The sequence below is a fragment of the Pithys albifrons genome, chromosome 7, assembly GCF_047495875.1.
Source record: "Pithys albifrons albifrons isolate INPA30051 chromosome 7, PitAlb_v1, whole genome shotgun sequence".
Classification (NCBI taxonomy): Eukaryota; Metazoa; Chordata; class Aves; order Passeriformes; family Thamnophilidae; genus Pithys; species Pithys albifrons.
This window is the reverse complement of record NC_092464.1, coordinates 3,040,003-3,058,268: the sequence shown is the minus strand read 5'-3', so window position 1 is coordinate 3,058,268 and position 18,266 is coordinate 3,040,003. Positions and strand designations below refer to the sequence as shown.

Genomic DNA, 18,266 nt, shown 5'->3' with positions numbered 1-18,266 from the left:
CAGGGGAGCAGGATCCCATCCCAGCCGGCCCTTCACGTTCAATTCCCTCCCAGAACAACAATAAAGAGATCCCCTGCCCTAACAGGGATGTAAAAATCCCAATTCAGAGCTTGAAATTCCAAGGGGAGACTAACCTGACTTGCAGGAGGTTTGGGATTCCAAGTTCACCCAATGCTATTTCCCCTTTACAGCCCTGGTCCCTGTCACTCATCCAGGACTCCAGGCTTCCCTGTTGGGAATTCGCTCTCTAACCTGCATGACAGACTCTTCATCTACAGCTTTCCAGCCTGTGCACTGGGAATCTGCTGCAGCTCCAGCCAGGAAAACAGCCAGCTCCTGGCAGGCAGCCCAAGTGGGATCATCCTGGAGCAGCTGAAGGCAGAATGGTCAGCTGGGAGGAGGAGGAGGAGCTCTGTCCCGGATCCAGGGGGGACTGCAGAATGGAAAAATGCAAAACAAAGCATTAAGGAAGGCAGAATTCCTATTTTTCCCCACAAAACTGCTAATTCACAGATCTAGTTATTAAATGGGATCAGCAGGAGGAACAACCCATTGTGGAAAGTGATGGGGTGACTCAAGAAGCTCATGAGGTGTCCTTGAGGCAATGAAGTGACTCCAGCAGAGCCCAAGAACCATCACCCAACACTCCACCTGCAGGATTCCAGCTAGGAATGATACATTACTTGGAAAATACAGGAGACATCCTCACATTTTAATGCAAGCTGGTTGGATTTGGATCCAGCACACGGCACTGCACAAAGATGATACAAAGAACACAATACCAGTGCAAGTTTCATGAAACTTTTTATTCAACAAGTATATCATTATGATTCTGCCAAGATGATCGAATGAACAGCAAGGCATAAAAAACATGAAATAGTTAAGAGATTTTATTCTAATAGCTTTAATTACAGTGCTTGTTTGTCGAAATGAAAACTGAAAACAAGTATACAAAACAGTTGATTACTAATTGTGTATTGAAAGCAATAAAGGTTTCCACAACACTAAATAAACCAGTTCTGATAGTTCCTCAAGTTAAAGTTTTAACAGCTCCAGCTTCTTCAGTGTTTATCAAAATACAAAAGAAAAGTAAAGAGGTCTTTTTTTTGTTTTTCTGATGGCAAATCTGAACCTTGCAGTATGAGGGATGCCAAGGGTTTTCACACATATACAGATATGGGATTGTTCCAAAATGGGATTGAGTACTTCTAGAGTGGAATGACTCTCCAAACTCTCATGCTTTTTGTTTGTTTGGTTTTTTCCTAGACACTATATATAGATGTTTGGTGTTTCTCATGGCAATTCTTATATGTTAAGTACAGTACTTTCTGCCTACAGAGCTTAGGACTAGGACAGGCTGTGCATCCTGTGGAAAGGTTTTGCCTCCTGGAGTGGTTTACGCACAAGAAAAGTACAAAACACTTTTTGACAAATACGACAGGCTAAAAATGTCGACTTCTGGAAATGATTCAAGTTCAATGGAAAGGAGAAATCTCACCTGAACCAAAAGTCAGATGTTCAGTGTGATTCTGCAAAGCTCATCTAAACCAGGTCCAGCAAATCTTTCAAGGGTTGTGAACAAAGATGAGCACAGACTACGAGCTACAGAAAGAGCCAGAGATCTACTAGTAATGATGTGTTCGTTAAGCAGATGAAGCTAATTGGGTGTCAATCATTGCTTCACCCTTCCAAAAGAATCAAGAGTCACCACGTTAGAGCTGGAGCAGCAGAAGCGATGTCAAACGTTTGTGTGCTGAAGTGTTTTTACTTTTCCTTGTCTATTTAAAAAAATACAGAATTCAGGTTAAAAACCAACCACCAAAATGGATCTCACAGATCTCACAACCCAACCGAGATGGAATTCAGCTCCACTGCACAAGGACCACTGGCAACCCTTATGTTATTAACCCAATTAAATCCCTTCCAGGTACTAAACAGTGACTTGATTCTTTACAATAAAAAAGCTGAGTAATATTGCATAGGAGTACCAGAAACTGCCTCATTGGAAACAAAAACTATTTACATTAAATAAGAAACCTAACTGTTTTCAGGCTTGTATTTGCCACATTTACAGCATGATGCAATATATACTGTGACAAAAAAGAAATGAAAACAGCTTCCGGCACTCAATACCACAAAGTAGCACAGTTTGCCACATTAGAGTAAAGCGAAGGGCGAAGAGGAGGAGGAGGAAATAAGAGGGAGGGGTGGAAAAAGAGGGAAGAGGAAGGTTTATGGTTTCATTTCTGGTTTCGGAGCTGATTGGACAACCAGTCCAGTCCTTCATAGAGACCGTCTCCACTAGTGGCACAGGTTGCCTGGATGTACCAGTTCCTGTGACGAAGGGAATGCAGTCCAAGTTTGTCTGTGATTTCTGCTGCATTCATCGCGTTCGGCAGGTCCTGGGGGAAGGAACAAGAGTCAGTGTCTCCCCACTCTTTTGATCAGCAGCTTTAAAGGCATTAAAACAAAGTTAAGAGCTCTCAGAACTCTTTCAGAAAAACTCCATGCATTGCTTTGATATTCAAGCTATTTCCCCTAGACTGGCAAAAGCCTCTCAGGTTAACACCACGATCAAAAGCAAATATTATGGAATATTCCATAGGGAAGTGAGACAGCTGATGCTTGGATTCAGTCAGCAAGGCCCTCAGTGCTGACCCAAACCTGGTTACAATTCCAGCCCTGTTTCATTCACTTTCCACTCTGGAAATCCTTTCTGTGACTGCACTTATGGTTGAAGACCAACTTTGATCACAGATTACTGCTGAGCACAGCCTTTTATAGCCCACCTTCTTCCCTGCTCCTGGACCCAACTTATGGACTCTTCACCCTTCCCAACTGAGCCCGTGCAATGATCAAGCAAGATGTTATTTCTTCTTTACCTTTACTACTCATCTCTAAGATCCCTGACATTTGGTTTAAGCTGCCAAGACCTTTACAAGCAATAAAAGGCAGAACTCTCAGCTCACAGGTCAACACAAGTAATTTAAAAGTTAACCCAGTGCCTTCACCAACACCAGCAGTGCCCTCAAACACTTTTAGTGAAGAATTCCAGGCTGTTTCAGCACTCCAGACTTCCCCTCTGTTTGGGGGGATCTTGGGAACGTGCTGTGTTTGAGCCACGTCAACATTTGAAAATAAATAAATAAAATTTAAAAAATCCAACTAGTAGATTTTTTCCCTAAAACTGAAAACACAAGAATTTCTATCAGCCAAGGCTGTTTAGAAGGATGCTCCTTTCAGGTGAGAATTCAACCTATGGTTTGTTGCCTTCAACACACCTGGATGCCCATTTACTGGGAGTTTATCTATTATTACCCTGAAAATACAAACATCAAGGTGAAGATCTGGCACTCAGGAGCACTTTGGATGTTTTCAAGAGTTCTTACAGAGACACCATTTTTGGGCATACCTGTTTGTTGGCAAACACTAATAAAACAGCATCTCTAAGCTCATCTTCTGCCAACATTCTCATGAGCTCTTCTCTGGCTTCGTTCACACGTTCTCTGTCATTGCTGTCAACCACAAAAATCAGACCTAGAGAGAAGCAAACCACCAGAATAAGCACTGACTCAAAGTTATTGGCAAATAATGAATAATTTGCAGGTCAGAACTAAGTCTGAAGAGAAAATAAAGCACAACAACCCAGTGTAAATCAGAAAAAATATGGTTTTCTTATTACTCTGATCTGATGTCTGACACAAAGTCTGTTCTTGCTGAAAGCTGATGAAAACTGGTGTTAGTTTGCATTTGTGCTTTGGAACTTGGGGCTTCCTCTACACAACCACTTGGCATTTTCCGGAGAGCAGCAACTCCTGTGACAGGACTCAAAGCCAGGCAGCATCACAAAGGCACAGCAGTGAAAGGAGTGACGAGCTCTCAGCTCATGGGGCTGCAGAGCTGGTAAAGAGTCTGCTTTGAAGTGAGGGCAGAGCTGTGACTCTGACAGGAGAAAAGCAACTTCTGAGCTCACTCTGAGTCACAAGGACAAGGAAGAACTGGTTTCTGGATTTCTTCCCATCCCTCTTTGAACCTGCAGTGGCTAAAGAGAAGAGCCAGAGCAGAGCACACAAACACACCCTTTTATAATGACAGATATTTCCACTCCCCTACAAGAAACTTGTGAAATTACCTCAGTAAGGACATTAAAAAGAACCTTTTAGATATTGTAAACCTGTGATTTTTCAGACTCACCTTGTGTGTTCTGGAAATAATGGCGCCAGAGTGGCCTGATCTTGTCCTGGCCACCCACGTCCCACACTGTGAAACTGATGTTCTTGTATTCTACTGTTTCCACATTGAAACCTGAAACAGGAATGATGGCACAAATCTCAGTAAAAAGAGCTGGCCTGTTGTGTTTACCAAGTCACACTCAGAAGGGGATCATAAAAAATAGCTCAACATTTAAATTACTTTAAATAAAGTAGATTCTACAGTGAAGTTCTCAAAGCAGATAAATGTGGGTTGTCTGGGACTCCCACCATCACCCCACAGAGATCACACTAATGAGCAGCTCTAATTGCTACCTGAGTGGCTACAAAAGGCAGAGAAAACTATTTTGCTTCAAAAAATAAACCCCCCAGGGCTTTAAGAACTGCAAATCAGGTGTCTAATCTCCTGAGAGAGGAGGAAAAAAAGAAGAGAGGAAAAAAAAAAAGAGAGGAGGAAAAAAAAAAAGAGAGGAGGAAAAAAAAAAAGAGAGGAGGAAAAAAAAAAAGAGAGGAGGAAAAAAAAAAAGAGAGGAGGAAAAAAAAAAAGAGAGGAGGAAAAAAAAAAAGAGAGGAGGAAAAAAAAAAAGAGAGGAGGAAAAAAAAAAGAGAGGAGGAAAAAAAAAAGAGAGGAGGAAAAAAAAAAGAGAGGAGGAAAAAAAAAGAGAGGAGGAAAAAAAAAAGAGGAGGAAAAAAAAAAGAGAGGAGGAAAAAAAAAAGAGGAGGAAAAAAAAAAGAGGAGGAAAAAAAAAAGAGGAGGAAAAAAAAAAGAGGAGGAAAAAAAAGAGGAGGAAAAAAAAGAGGAGGAAAAAAAAGAGGAGAAAAAAAAGAGGAGGAAAAAAAAGAGGAGGAAAAAAAAGAGGAGGAAAAAAAAGAGGAGGAAAAAAAAGAGGAGGAAAAAAAAGAGGAGGAAAAAAAAGAGGAGGAAAAAAAAGAGGAGGAAAAAAAAGAGGAGGAAAAAAAAGAGGAGGAAAAAAAAGAGGAGGAAAAAAAAGAGGAGGAAAAAAAGAGGAGGAAAAAAAGAGGAGGAAAAAAAGAGGAGGAAAAAAAGAGGAGGGAAAAAAGAGGAGGAAAAAAAAGAGGAGGAAAAAAAAGAGGAGGAAAAAAAAGAGGAGGAAAAAAAAGAGGAGGAAAAAAAAGAGGAGGAAAAAAAAGAGGAGGAAAAAAAAGAGGAGGAAAAAAAAGAGGAGGAAAAAAAGAGGAGGAAAAAAAAGAGGAGGAAAAAAAAGAGGAGGAAAAAAAAGAGGAGGAAAAAAAAGAGGAGGAAAAAAAAGAGGAGGAAAAAAAAGAGGAGGAAAAAAAAGAGGAGGAAAAAAAAGAGGAGGAAAAAAAAGAGGAGGAAAAAAAAGAGGAGGAAAAAAAAGAGGAGGAAAAAAAAGAGGAGGAAAAAAAAGAGGAGGAAAAAAAAGAGGAGGAAAAAAAAGAGGAGGAAAAAAAAGAGGAGGAAAAAAAAGAGGAGGAAAAAAAAGAGGAGGAAAAAAAAGAGGAGGAAAAAAAAGAGGAGGAAAAAAAAGAGGAGGAAAAAAAAGAGGAGGAAAAAAAAGAGGAGGAAAAAAAAGAGGAGGAAAAAAAAGAGGAGGAAAAAAAAGAGGAGGAAAAAAAAGAGGAGGAAAAAAAAGAGGAGGAAAAAAAAGAGGAGGAAAAAAAAGAGGAGGAAAAAAAAGAGGAGGAAAAAAAAGAGGAGGAAAAAAAAGAGGAGGAAAAAAAGAGGAGGAAAAAAAAGAGGAGGAAAAAAAAGAGGAGGAAAAAAAAGAGGAGGAAAAAAAAGAGGAGGAAAAAAAAGAGGAGGAAAAAAAGAGGAGGAAAAAAAAGAGGAGGAAAAAAAAGAGGAGGAAAAAAAAGAGGAGGAAAAAAAAGAGGAGGAAAAAAAAGAGGAGGAAAAAAAAGAGGAGGAAAAAAAAGAGGAGGAAAAAAAAGAGGAGGAAAAAAAAGAGGAGGAAAAAAAAGAGGAGGAAAAAAAAGAGGAGGAAAAAAAAGAGGAGGAAAAAAAACCCCTTCAAGATGGCACAACACACTTAGGAGACAAACTGCCCTTCTGTGGCCCATAAAGGCTCATTCCACAAGTGACTGACAGAGGGAATGGAGTGAAAGAACAGTCACAATGTCCTGCCACAGTCGAACATTTGGCTGTGCCATTTCATACCGTGGCTTCAGCAAGTGTTTGTTCTGACAGACAAGTCACTTAAATCGAGAGTGGCAGCTGAGACAAGACATTGCTGCAAACAATAACCCCCAAATCTCACAGCAGTCAGTCATGGAAATGTAAAAACCTTACCTATAGTAGGAATAGTAGTTACTATTTCACCAAGTTTAAGTTTGTACAAAATAGTTGTCTTTCCTGCAGCATCCAGGCCAACCATTAGAATGCGCATTTCTTTTTTGCCAAAAAGGCCTTTGAAGAGGTTTGCAAAAATATTTCCCATGGCTGAGATGTGTTCTCACTGGCCAGTGAAGTCTGGAGGGAGAAGATCAGAGTGTCACTCATGAGTTACCAACGGCTGTGCCCTGACCAGGGCACAAGAAACCACAAAAACCCAGGCAAGAGATAATGCCAATCATTTATAGACACCCCAGACACCCCTGCACGTGATTTTCTCCCATAATGAAGCAAGACAAAAATTAACAACCTGGCTTTGAGTGCTTTAAATATTTCAAATATTCTTGCAGAGAGATCTGAGCATTAAATGCTGTTCTCAAACTTCTGCTTCCAAAATTCACGCCACTGACCACGTGTGGTACTTTCTCCCCCATTGTTAGGGGATAATTTATCTGCAGACAAAGTGTCAGCGTTAAATAAACTTTTTCTACTTGACCCGCAGATAAAACCAGTTTTTGCTTAGCACAGCAACAGCTGGTCCTCCTTTTGCAAAGGAAGCTCAGAATACAGTTTGGATTCTCTCCTACTCGGAAGAGTTTCCTTCCTCTCCAGCCTTGAGGAAACGGCCTGAGAGCAGCACAAACACAGAGCAGCGTTAATCCCATTAACACCAGGGGAAAACCTTCTGCAGGAGCAAATCTGCACTTCATCAAACTTAACCATCAAAAATTAACAGCCACATCAGAAGAGCAGGTTCAGAAATCAACGTTTCTTCCTTCACATCCAACAACACTTCGGTCTGGGTGATTACAGGGAGTGATTAACGTCACCAGGAGCTTCCTGTGCAGGAACTGCCCCCACTGCAGCCTCAGACACCTCCCTGTGCCCCTGGAGGGGACTCACCCCATCAAACCTTCCCCTTTCCAAACTCAGCCCCGCACAGTTTAGAGAAGGTTTGAAATCACCCAGAGAACGAATATTCTGCTTATATAAGGTACAAAAAGGCCTGGGAGCTTCACAGAGACGTGACAGGGACCATTCACACCTTCACTGCTGCTCTCAGGTGTCGTTTAAAAAGAAGAGACTGAGCCCAACTGAAAATTCAAGTTTCACACACAAGATGCACAAACTGCCAAGATGTGTAAGAACCAAAAAATGAGTTTCCTGTAAATCAAATCACACGTTTTAAAACACAATAGGAAGGCTGAATAATCTCTGGAAGATATTCTGGATTTCATGATGAAGTTGTGCCTGGAGCAAAACGCTCACTAGAAGTGACCTTTACAGAATATTTAAGACCATTAAATCACGATTTGAAAAACACACAACAACAAAATCCTCATCCTGCTCTGTTTAGCTCTGTCCTAGAGGTGATTAAAGCCTGGCTTCCCCAATCCACACCGGGAAACATCCAAGCAGGTCTGTCCTCAGGCCCAGGAAGCTTCACTGGACACGATTTTTAACCGAAAAGTTAAATGCTGTCCCATTAACCAGGTCACATGTCCAAGCACAGGCAGCTCCACAGTGGAGTTCAGAGTCCACTCCAGAGTTCCTGAGTGACATCAATCACCACGTCAACTTGCTGAAGCAACTCCAGCCAAAGATTCATTTATTTTAAGTTCAACATAAACAAAACTCTAAAAGTAAAAACTCCTGTAAAAACCAGACAGGGCAGTCTGTGATTGAAACCAAACAGGGGTTTTCAAAGTTCTATGATTCCACCATTTCCTTCATGTTTCTGCAGCATGACCATGACTATTCCACTCCCATTGAATATATGGAGGCTGTGTAAACAGGAAAGTTAATTAGGAAGCAGAGAAAACAGTTTTGCTGGAGTTCCCATTTCTCCAGTTCCCTCACCCAGCAGGAAATCTCCCAGCCCACAGCAACAGCTCTCCCAGGGCTGGAGGGGAGGGAGCTGTAAAGCTTTTCTTTGTCTGGCCGCTCATTCCACTCTATCTCCTGCTTCATCTGCAGAGCAGCAGCCAGAGCTGAGCTGTGACCTTTCACCAGAGCTCTCCTCACTCTTCTAAACCAGTGTAGGAACTTTTGCAGCAAGAGAACCCTCACAGAGAATGCCTTTCTTCAGTTTCTGCATGTTTAAAAGAACAACATGTTACCAAATGCTTGGATCGATCACAGTAATTGGGTAACTGAGTAAAATCCTGACATTTACATCCAGGACACCTTTCCACACCCTGGAAAAGGTGCTTATACTGGGCACTAACAGCAGGGAATCTCGTTAGATCCCTGTTTTCTTGGCAGCTATTTCCAGGTCAGGTCTGTCCTTCACCAGTGCAGCTGCTTTTGTACCACCCATCCTCCCCATTTTTACATTTTGTGAAGGATAAGAAGCTAAGATAGAGTCAAGCACTCGGTTTCCATTTGCCTCTTGTTCTCTTCCACATTCCTGCCATCCAAACCACTTCTGTGACTTATTTGGTACTTCAGGGTAGGTGGTATTACAAAAAGTCCCATTTATTTTTATAGGCAGGCAGCACAGTGTGCTTTACAGCCCACCCTGGCAACACATGTGTGTTTAGATGTTGACTAAAAAGCAACTGAGTCACTGCTAAAAGGAAAATACCAGGAGAAATCCATCCACAGAACTCCCACAAACTGCTGTGGTTCCTGCTGGTGACTTCTTGGATGTGGCTGGGACAAAAGGCAGGGCCCATCCTCTGACCAGTTTAGTCACAGTCGTATTCCCACAAAAAGGAAATCACGGTTTGTACTCCACACTCCTGTCCCTCCCCTGTCACGGCACAGACGCTGCCACAGCAGAAACCGTCCCGACGGTCCAGAGCTGCATCCCAGCGCTGCATCCCAGGACTGCCCAGCGCTGCATCCCAGGACTGCCCAGCGCTGCATCCCAGGACTGCCCAGCGCTGCATCCCAGGACTGCCCAGCGCTGCATCCCAGGACTGCCCAGCGCTGCATCCCAGGACTGCCCAGCGCTGCATCCCAGGACTGCCCAGCGCTGCATCCCAGGACTGCCCAGCGCTGCATCCCAGGACTCCCCAGCGCTGCATCCCAGGACTCCCCAGCGCTGCATCCCAGGACTTCGCTGCCGCCTGTTAATGCAGCTCAGCTGAGGGATCACGCGATCCCACTGCACTCCTGGGCTGAACTTTAATTCCCATTTCACCCCACTGCTTGGACACTCTGAAAATACAGGGAAATTTAACTCCTTTAGATTAACAAAAAAACCCTGTCAATTTTCCAGGTATCTTCAACCTTTGCAATGTGTATCACAGCTCACCAAAATGCCATATTAAAGCTGAACCTTCTCTTTCCCTCCACCCAAATGTTGCTGAACCTTCTCTTTCCCTCCACCCAAATGTTGCTGAACCTTCTCTTTCCCTCCACCCAAATGTTGCTGAACCTTCTCTTTCCCTCCACCCAAATGTTGCTGAACCTTCTCTTTCCCTCCACCCAAATGTTGTCTGCAGTTGCTACACCGATCATTTCAGAAGCACGAGTTGAGTAAAATCCCTGAAAACATAAAAGCTACTTGTAGTACTCGAGCACATCTTCAAAGGAGGGATCCATCAGGCTGAGCAGGACGATTTGTGTATGAAAGGGAACGATTTAAATAAACAGCACGGAGTATCTTTGCAGAGCTCTGAGTGCTTTCCCTCAGCCTGGAAACGGCAGCTCAGACCCCTCATCAAACCCGGATCATCCCAAATCTGACCTGCCCGATTAGTTTCTCCCCGAAGCGCTTTGACACACTCCACTCAGAGCAGTAAAACCTGTCAGGCAGGTTCGGGTAAGATACAATGTACCATCGGCAAAGGGCAGGACAGAGGGTCAATGAATAAGTTACAGTTTCATTTCAGGAAACAAAGTATTTTCGGCCGCCTGTTTTGTAGTCAGTGATACATTTAGATAAGCAATTAGGAGAACAGGCAGCCCTTTAGAGAGCGGCTCAGAGTAAGGAGTTAAAAATGAATGAGTGTCTGCAAGAGCAGCGGCCTGGAGGTTGTTAAAGTGATATGGCCCAGGAGGAGCAGCAGAATTTGCTTTTATTAATTGTAGGTGGTTAGAACAAGAGCTCTGAGGAATCTCCCAGGGCCAAAGGCCATTAAACACTCAATCATCGGCAGCATTTTTTATTTAAACGTATGTTAATGTATTTTAATGTCGCTTCTTTCAGGCTGCTTATCATGACCAGTCAAATCTGATGCTCGAAACTTTTGGGGTGAGTTGCTGGTTAACGAGTCCCCCCACAGAGGAGTGACCAGAGGGGTAGGCAGGTCATGGAATCATAGAATGGATTGGGTTGGAAAAGACCTCTGAGATCATCAAGTCCAACCCTTGATCCAACCCCACTGTCACCACCCCGACTTGATCCAACCCTACTGTGATCACCAGCCCAGGGCACTCCGTGCCCTGGGCTGGTGATCACAGTGGGGTTGGATCAAGATATGGTGGATTCTCACTCAGTGCCACATCCATAGAATGGATTGGGTTGGAAAAGACCTCTGAGATCAGCAAGTCCAACCGTTGGTCCAACTCCACTCCCTTTACCAGATCATGGCACTCAGTGCCACGGCCAAGCTCAGTTGAAAAACCTCCAGGGATGGGGAATCCACCCCCTCTCTGGGCAGCCCATTCCAATCCCGGAGCACTCTCTCTGCAAAGAATTTGCTTCTGATCTCCAAAGAGAGTACAGCACACCTTGAAATTTCCATATCAACTTAATTTTACACCTCTAGAAAAGTTCTCTTCACAGAGAGATTCAACTTCATCAAGCCAGGAGTTGGGGCAAATGCCATAATTTCATTTAGGTTTACACCAGTTCTTTAAACAGAATCAGAAAATTGCAGATTAATTTGGGTTGGAAAAGACCTCCAAAATCGTTAAGCCCAAAGAAAAGACCTCCAAAATCGTTAAGCCGAAAGAAAAGACCTCCAAAATCACGAAGCCCAAAGAAAAGACCTCCAAAATCATCAAGCCCAAAGAAAAGACCTCCAAAATCATCAAGCCCAAAGAAAAGACCTCCAAAATCATCAAGCCCAAAGAAAAGACCTCCAAAATCATCAAGCCCAAAGAAAAGACCTCCAAAATCATTAAACCCAAAGAAACGACCTCCAAAATCATTAAGCTCAAACTTTGATGGATCACACACACACTAGAGAAAAAAAACCAAACCCAAAACAAAACAAACAAAACAAAAAACCAAACCAAGACAAACAAAAAACCAAACAAAAAAAAAACCACAAAAAAACAAACAAAAAAAACAAAAACCCCCAAAACAAGCCAGAGGATGAAATGTGTATTAATTACTCAGTGAAATCATCCTGCAGCACAGAAATAATCTATTTCACTGCTATGAACCAGCACTTACCACAAAAGGCTCCCCCAGTGAACAAACAATGGCCAAAACTTTCCAAGTGCTACATCCAAACTCGCTGGGCCCAATCACTCTGAAAATCTGCTCCCCACAGCTGGGAAATACTGGCAGCCATGAGGAAATAAGGAAGGTTTGGAAAAACGTGATCCTTAAGGTCCCTCCCAACCCAAACCATTCCAGGATTTTATGGTTCTGTGATAAGATCAGTCAAGAAAAGCTCGTTGTCTGTCGCTCCCCTGCACAGGACACAGAGGGCATTTCCAAAAACCAAATCCATAATTCCTAACCTGGTATTGACATATTAATTGTATCAGTCACAGGGGAACAAAAATACATCAATTTGTTATTTCACAGAAATATTAATTTGAAATATTAATTTAAAATTAATTTTATCATTAGTTGGCTTGTATCGTGCTTCTAATTTGGAGCATTCTAGAAGGTTTTAAATTAAATTGTCAGAATATTCCTCCAAGAGATCACCAAACCAAGGCATAAATAAGAAGTGAGAAAGCTTTCTTTAAAAAAAACCCCAAACATTTAACTTCAACAGCTGTTGCTGGTGTTACATGCAAGAACAACTGGTGAATAATTCACACTGCAAATCTAACAGGGCAGTTTGTTCTTCACAATATGAAGTGTGAGTTGAAAGAGAATGTGAGAAGTGATCCAACAAGAATAGAACACTGCTAAAATTCGGGAATTATCCAGAGCCCCAGTGTTCACACCCCCACTCAGCAGGAATAGCCTTCAGTACTGGGGTGTTCTTGTGAACTTGAAGTAATTTCTTTACAGATTAAAGTGTTCTGTTACAGCAAATTTGGAAAAAATGCTCTTGATCACAACAGTTTTTTATGAACAGTCAGAGTGGCCCATTACACTATTCCAATACAGATTTATTAAACTATTTTTAGAAGTTGTTTGCTGGCCTTCCATATCTGATATCCCAAGAGATGACTCTTTATCAACCCAAACTTAAACTTCAGGGACTTGAAATTTACCTTAATTTTGATTTACTTTAGACAATATGAACATCACTAGGAACAGATTAGTGTAAAATTCTGGAGTATCTAAAAGCAGGTTGGGCTCTTTGTTCACCATTGAAATAAAGGTCATGGCAAGCACCTCTTCTCAGAGTTCTTCATTAATAGCAGGTCCCAACTCCTTCAAAATTTTAATTATTAGAGCTTGAGGAGTGTTGGAGATCAACCCTGACCACTGAAACAACTTCCCCCATTCACACTGGAAGTGCTTCTGCCAAGTCTGGAATGGAAAAGAGTCTGAAGGACCATCATAACCTTGTTTGAGTTTTAGGGGAGATCAGATCAAAGGTACCAGCTTTGAAACACCATGAAATGAAAGTTAAAGACACATAACTACAATTGCATCAGAAAGGGAACAACTTCCACTGTTCAGGCATTGGAATGGGCTGCCCAGAGAGGGGGTGGATTCCCCATCCCTGGAGGTTTTTCAAGTGAGCTTGGCCGTGGCACTGAGTGCCATGATCTGGTAAAGGGACTGGAGTTGGACCAAGGGTTGGACTTGATGGTCTCAGAGGTCTTTTCCAACCCAATCCATTCTATGATTCTGTCATTCTATGGATGTGGCACTGAGAATCCACCATATCTTGATCCAACCCTACTGTGATCACCAGCCCAGGGCACGGAGTGCCCTGGGCTGGTGATCACAGTGGGGTTGGATCAAGTCGTGGTTGGATCAAGTCAGGGTGATGACAGTGGGGTTGGACTTGATGATCTTGGAGGTCTTTTCCAACCCAATCTATTCTATAAAACTGGATTTGGCCACCCAAGGCTTGCAGGGGTCAATAAAAAGCCTCCCAAAGCACACTGGATGTTCCAAGCACTTGGAGGACGTGTCAGCCCCAAAGGAACAGTCAGGTGAGAGGGAATCTCCTCCTGCAGCACCTTCCTTTAACCCCAGCAGGTGGAAGCCCTTGTTGTTTACCCACATTACCCATCCCATGCATTTTCCACATGCTGGGATATTCTCTGGAGAGTACCAGGATCAGAGAGGCAGGAAAATAGAAAATAGTTCCACTCACAAGATCAAAACAAGGACAAAAGAGTGAAATTTTCCTTTGGGGTCATGCCTGTTTCTCAGAGATCACTCCTAAAATAGTGGTCAGAATAAAAAGGGTATCAAAGAGAACAGGTTACTTGACTTGATACTCAAAACCCAGGAATTATTTCCTTATTTTCACCTTCAAGGAGGGAAAACAAAGCATTGCTGCTCCACAGCAGAACCTCCAACTATTTTAAGGAGTTCCACACTGTCATAACTCAACAGCACACAAACCAACCCACAGGAAAAATAAGTATCTGGTCTGAAATGTGTTTTACTTAAAGGACAGGCTGACAGGTGGAAAGGCAGAGAGGGAGTCACATCCATCACCTCCCTGCCTGGAGCTGCTCAGGAAATAACGTGGTGCCAAAAATGCAGCTGTGACACCCAAGTGTGGCTGTGCCTTTGTGTGCACCAGTTAAAGCACTGGGTACACTGGTGTGAGAACTGGTCAGGACAAAGAATTTCTTTTCAGATAAACATTGTGCAGTTGTTTTTGTGAGGCTGAGCTGTGTCTGAGGTAAAAACCTTCAATTTTAAGCCAAATATCCTGTTATTCATTCCCAGTAACTGGGCACTAAGTCAACATTTACACTCATAGTAGGTAGAAATGGCAAGAACTCACAGGAGAGCCCAGCAATGAAATTGGGTTTTGGTGTGGGGGAAATGCCAGGGCAGAGCCTGCACAGGGAGCTGGGAGGAAACAGGAGCCGTGTGGGACACGGAGATTTATTGGAGCTGAAACATCAGCACAGGCACCACCACAGCCCTCGACAGTTGTGTGTGTTAAAAACAAGGAATAAAATTGGATACTCACAGGCAGAAAGAAAAAAATGCTGAATAACACAGAAAAGCAGCTGCTGTAGTAGGAAGCTGATTATAAACTTCTTTACTCATCAGTTAAAGAAAGGGAATAATGGCTGAGGACGGCGCCAGCTCTAACACAAGCTCTGTGGCATCAAAACTTTCAAGAGATTTCTAAAAAAAGATTCAAACCCTTTCCCTTTCAGATAAAATTAACTCATGTTCACCGAATTTAACCACTGTAAAACAATCTGGATGGCTGTTGAAATCCGTAGCAATTCTTGCTTGAGAAGTCAATCTTTAAAGATAAAAGGTTGTTTTAGGAACAAAAGCTGCTGGGATGTGTAAAGGTGGTTGTTCAAAGTCCCCCATTGCAGATTTAAATGGAATCTTGGGCCATGAGCTTGTTCCTCCTCCTTCCACCAATTCATGTCATCAGTGGCTTAGCTGATAATTAATTACCTGTGTAAGTGCTGGGGCTGGAGCACAACTGGGAGAATTACCAGGACTAAAATCCAGCCCCTACTCCCACACACACACTCGGTTTGCCTTGAAAAGATACGGCTGGTCCTTCCCCCTCTTGGTCAGCGTGACTAACACTCACAGGGAACTCTGTGCACCCTGCCCTGCCTCACATTCCAGCTATTTCACAACTAGGAAATCGTTAAAAAAAACTATCACTGAACTCCTCAGACCATTCACATTCAGATATTTGGCTTTTCACAGGATTTACCTCACAAACACAAAGGCTCAGGCACTCAGCAACAGGACAAGGGGGCACGATGGGCTCAAGCTCTGCCAGGGGAAATTCAAGTTGGAGAGCAGGAAAAAATTCTTTGCAGAGAGAGTGCTCAGGCATTGGAATGGGCTGCCCAGAGAGGGGGTGGATTCCCCATCCCTGGAGGTTTTTCAAGTGAGCTTGGCTGTGGCACTGAGTGCCATGATCTGGTAAAGGGACTGGAGTTGGACCAAGGGTTGGACTTGATGATCTCAGAGGGCTTTTCCAACCCAATCCATTCTATGGATGTGGCACTGAGTGAGAATCCACCATATCTTGATCCAACCCTACTGTGATCACCAGACCAGGGCACGGAGTGCCCTGGGCTGGTGATCACAGTGGGGTTGGATCAAGTCAGGGTGATGACAGTGGGGTTGGATCAAGGGTTGGACTTGATCTCGGAGGTCTCTTCCAACCCAATCCATTCCATGATTCTCCTGAGTGGAGACCAGCTCTGCTTGAGCCATTTTAACTCCTGATGTTCTGCCATAGGAGAAGCACCAACAAACCTGGCAAAGCAGCTGAGTTTGGGTTGAGGAGGTTCAGGTGAGGCGAGTTTTCCTTATCCTTTCACCCAGTGCAATTATTCCAACAAGGAAAGCAGCCCAACAGGGCTCTCCAGCACTGCAGAGGTGTTTGTAACAGAAGAACTCAGTGGCACCAACCCCATAAACCTCCCTTTATCCATAAGACTGTACTTCTACTTTATTCAATCACACAACCCACGAATAAAAGCAAAATAGCAACTCTCCAGTTCAGCCACACTTCCTTTTTTTTTCCTACAGAAGTGCTCCAAATTAGCAGCAAAAATAGCAGTAACGATCTTGCTAAATGACCTTGGAAAATCCACTTTGCCTCGACTTCTCTGCCTGAAAATTAAGGTTAATGAAACACCCTGCAAAGGGGTGCTGTGAGCCTTGCAAGGCAGAGCTCAAAGTATCAAATAAATAGTGGGAATTTTAGTTATTGACAAAGCCACCATTTCAACACCAGAACTCTGGTTACCTCTCTAATCAACCTGTTGGAATTTGCTTTGGCAAAGAGCAGGGCGGCAAAGCCACAAGGTCAATGTCAGACACAACAACATTTGGGCAGTTTTAAGGCCCGGCAGAGTTTCAGTCACACTTTGCCGAGGCAGAGCTGGGCTATCAGTTCATCACACGCAGGTTTATCAGCCCCAAGTATCACGTTCGGCACTCGATGGAGTATTTTCAGACAGAATATAATATCCTCCCACCGGGAGCTGCTCCGCCAGGGAAAGCTGATCTCCCACACCATCCAACCCGAGCCATGGGAGGCAAACAGAGCTGTTTGTTTGCTCCAGGATAAAGCTCAAACTCCTCAGCCCACCAGAAACACCGACTCAGCAGCCAAGGGCTTACGAGGGGAAAAAACCACAATTTCTACTCCGCGAGCTTCACCTAAGCCTCATCCCCCCACCGGAGGAGGGTTTTGGGGGCACAGGGAAAAGGAGGAAATGCCTCTCCCTCCTGCTCGGAGCCGTCCACGGGCGGGGCAGAGGCCGGAATGAGCGTTTTGGGGAAGGGAGGACAAGCCTATCCCGTCTAATCCCATCGCTAGAGGGAGCGGGGCCTTCTGCAGCTGCTGGCGAGCTGCGGCAATTCCCCTTTCCCACCGCTTCCCACCGTATCCCACCCTCCAGCAGGGAAGGGAAAGGCCCGACCCCCCCGCGCCCCCCCAAAGGCGTGAGGGGCGGATGCAGCAGCGGCGCTCCCAGAGGCCTGTGGCGCTGCGGGGGAGAAGGAAAAAGAAATGAGAAGGAAAAAAAAAAGAAGGACTAGGAAGGAAAAAGAAAGAATGAGAAGGAACGATAAGGAGCGAGCTGCCCGGCCCCACTCCCTCAGCGCCCGCCGCCGCCTCCCCTCAGCGCGAAGGCCGCAGGGCGCGGGCGGGGGCGCGGCGCAGGGGGCGGGAGAGGGGAAAGCGGTCGAAGGGAATGTGAAAGGGAAGATTCCGGCGAACCCACCGGCGTCGTGCGGAGGCGCAGGCGGTGCGTTAGGCTGCGCTCGGAGGGTCCCGCTCGGAGCCCGCTCGGCCCGGCCGCGATCCGCCCTGGAGCACAAGATGGCGGCGTGAGGGGCCACGTCAGTGCCCGCCCCGCGCGAGGCACGGCGGGAAGCCGAGGAGGGAGAGGGGGCGGGGCCTGAGGGATGGGCGGGGCCAAGAGGGATGGGCGGGGCCAAGGCAGGACAACTGGGCTGACTAATGCGGCGTGGTTTGGTTGGAGAGTGGGCGTGGCCAAGAAAAGAGGGGCGGGACTACGCGCTATATGGGCGTGGCCTCTGCAAGAAAGTGGGCGTGGCCAGTACAGGACTGACGGGTCTATACGCTATATGGGCGTGGCCTCTGTGGGGAGTGGGCGTGGCCAGTACAGGAGCGACGGGTCTATACGCTATGTGGGCGTGGCCTCTGCGGGGAGTGGGCGTGGCCAAGCACGAGTGACGGGCCTGTGCTCTATATGGGTGTGGCCTCTTCAGGGAGTGGGCGTGGCCAACGCAGGAGTGGCGGGACTTTGCGCGAAAAGGGCGTGGCTTGTGGGGGGGGAGTGGGCGTGGCCACAGCGGGAATGGCGGGGCTGCGCGCGCTGTGGGCATGGCCAAGCATCCCGCGCGTGCACGTGACCGGGTGCGGAGCGCGGGGTGTGCGGGACCGGGACCCCCGGGAATGGGGACAGTGGGGACCGTGGGGACCGTCCCTCCC

The 18,266-nt window shown here is 45.1% G+C and overlaps 1 protein-coding gene across 1 annotated transcript; it reads right to left on the bottom strand.

Moving 5' to 3' along the window:
* Window positions 1-785: 785 nt before the first annotated feature.
* ARF1 (ARF GTPase 1) lies at window positions 786-17,670 on the bottom strand. The gene is made up of 5 exons (XM_071560084.1): window positions 17,533-17,670; window positions 6,484-6,663; window positions 4,195-4,305; window positions 3,413-3,537; window positions 786-2,402 (listed from the first exon to the last, which is right to left on the bottom strand). The coding sequence occupies exons 2-5, from the start codon at window positions 6,629-6,631 to the stop codon at window positions 2,241-2,243; spliced, it is 546 nt and encodes a 181-aa protein (XP_071416185.1). The 5' UTR covers window positions 6,632-6,663; window positions 17,533-17,670; the 3' UTR covers window positions 786-2,240.
* Between the last annotated feature and the right edge of the window lie 596 nt (window positions 17,671-18,266).

What these genes read in the sequence shown, in the direction of transcription:
- ARF1 (XM_071560084.1), bottom strand. Translation starts at nt 6,631, where the DNA reads ATGGGAAATATTTTTGCAAACCTCTTCAAAGGCCTTTTTGGCAAAAAA. An exon ending in AACTACTATTCCTACTATAG is followed by an intron (nt 4,306 to 6,483) that starts GTAAGGTTTTTA and finishes TTCCTGTTTCAG; the next exon opens with GTTTCAATGTGGAAACAGTA. An exon ending in TAGTGTTTGCCAACAAACAG is followed by an intron (nt 2,403 to 3,412) that starts GTATGCCCAAAA and finishes TCCTTCCCCCAG; the next exon opens with GACCTGCCGAACGCGATGAA.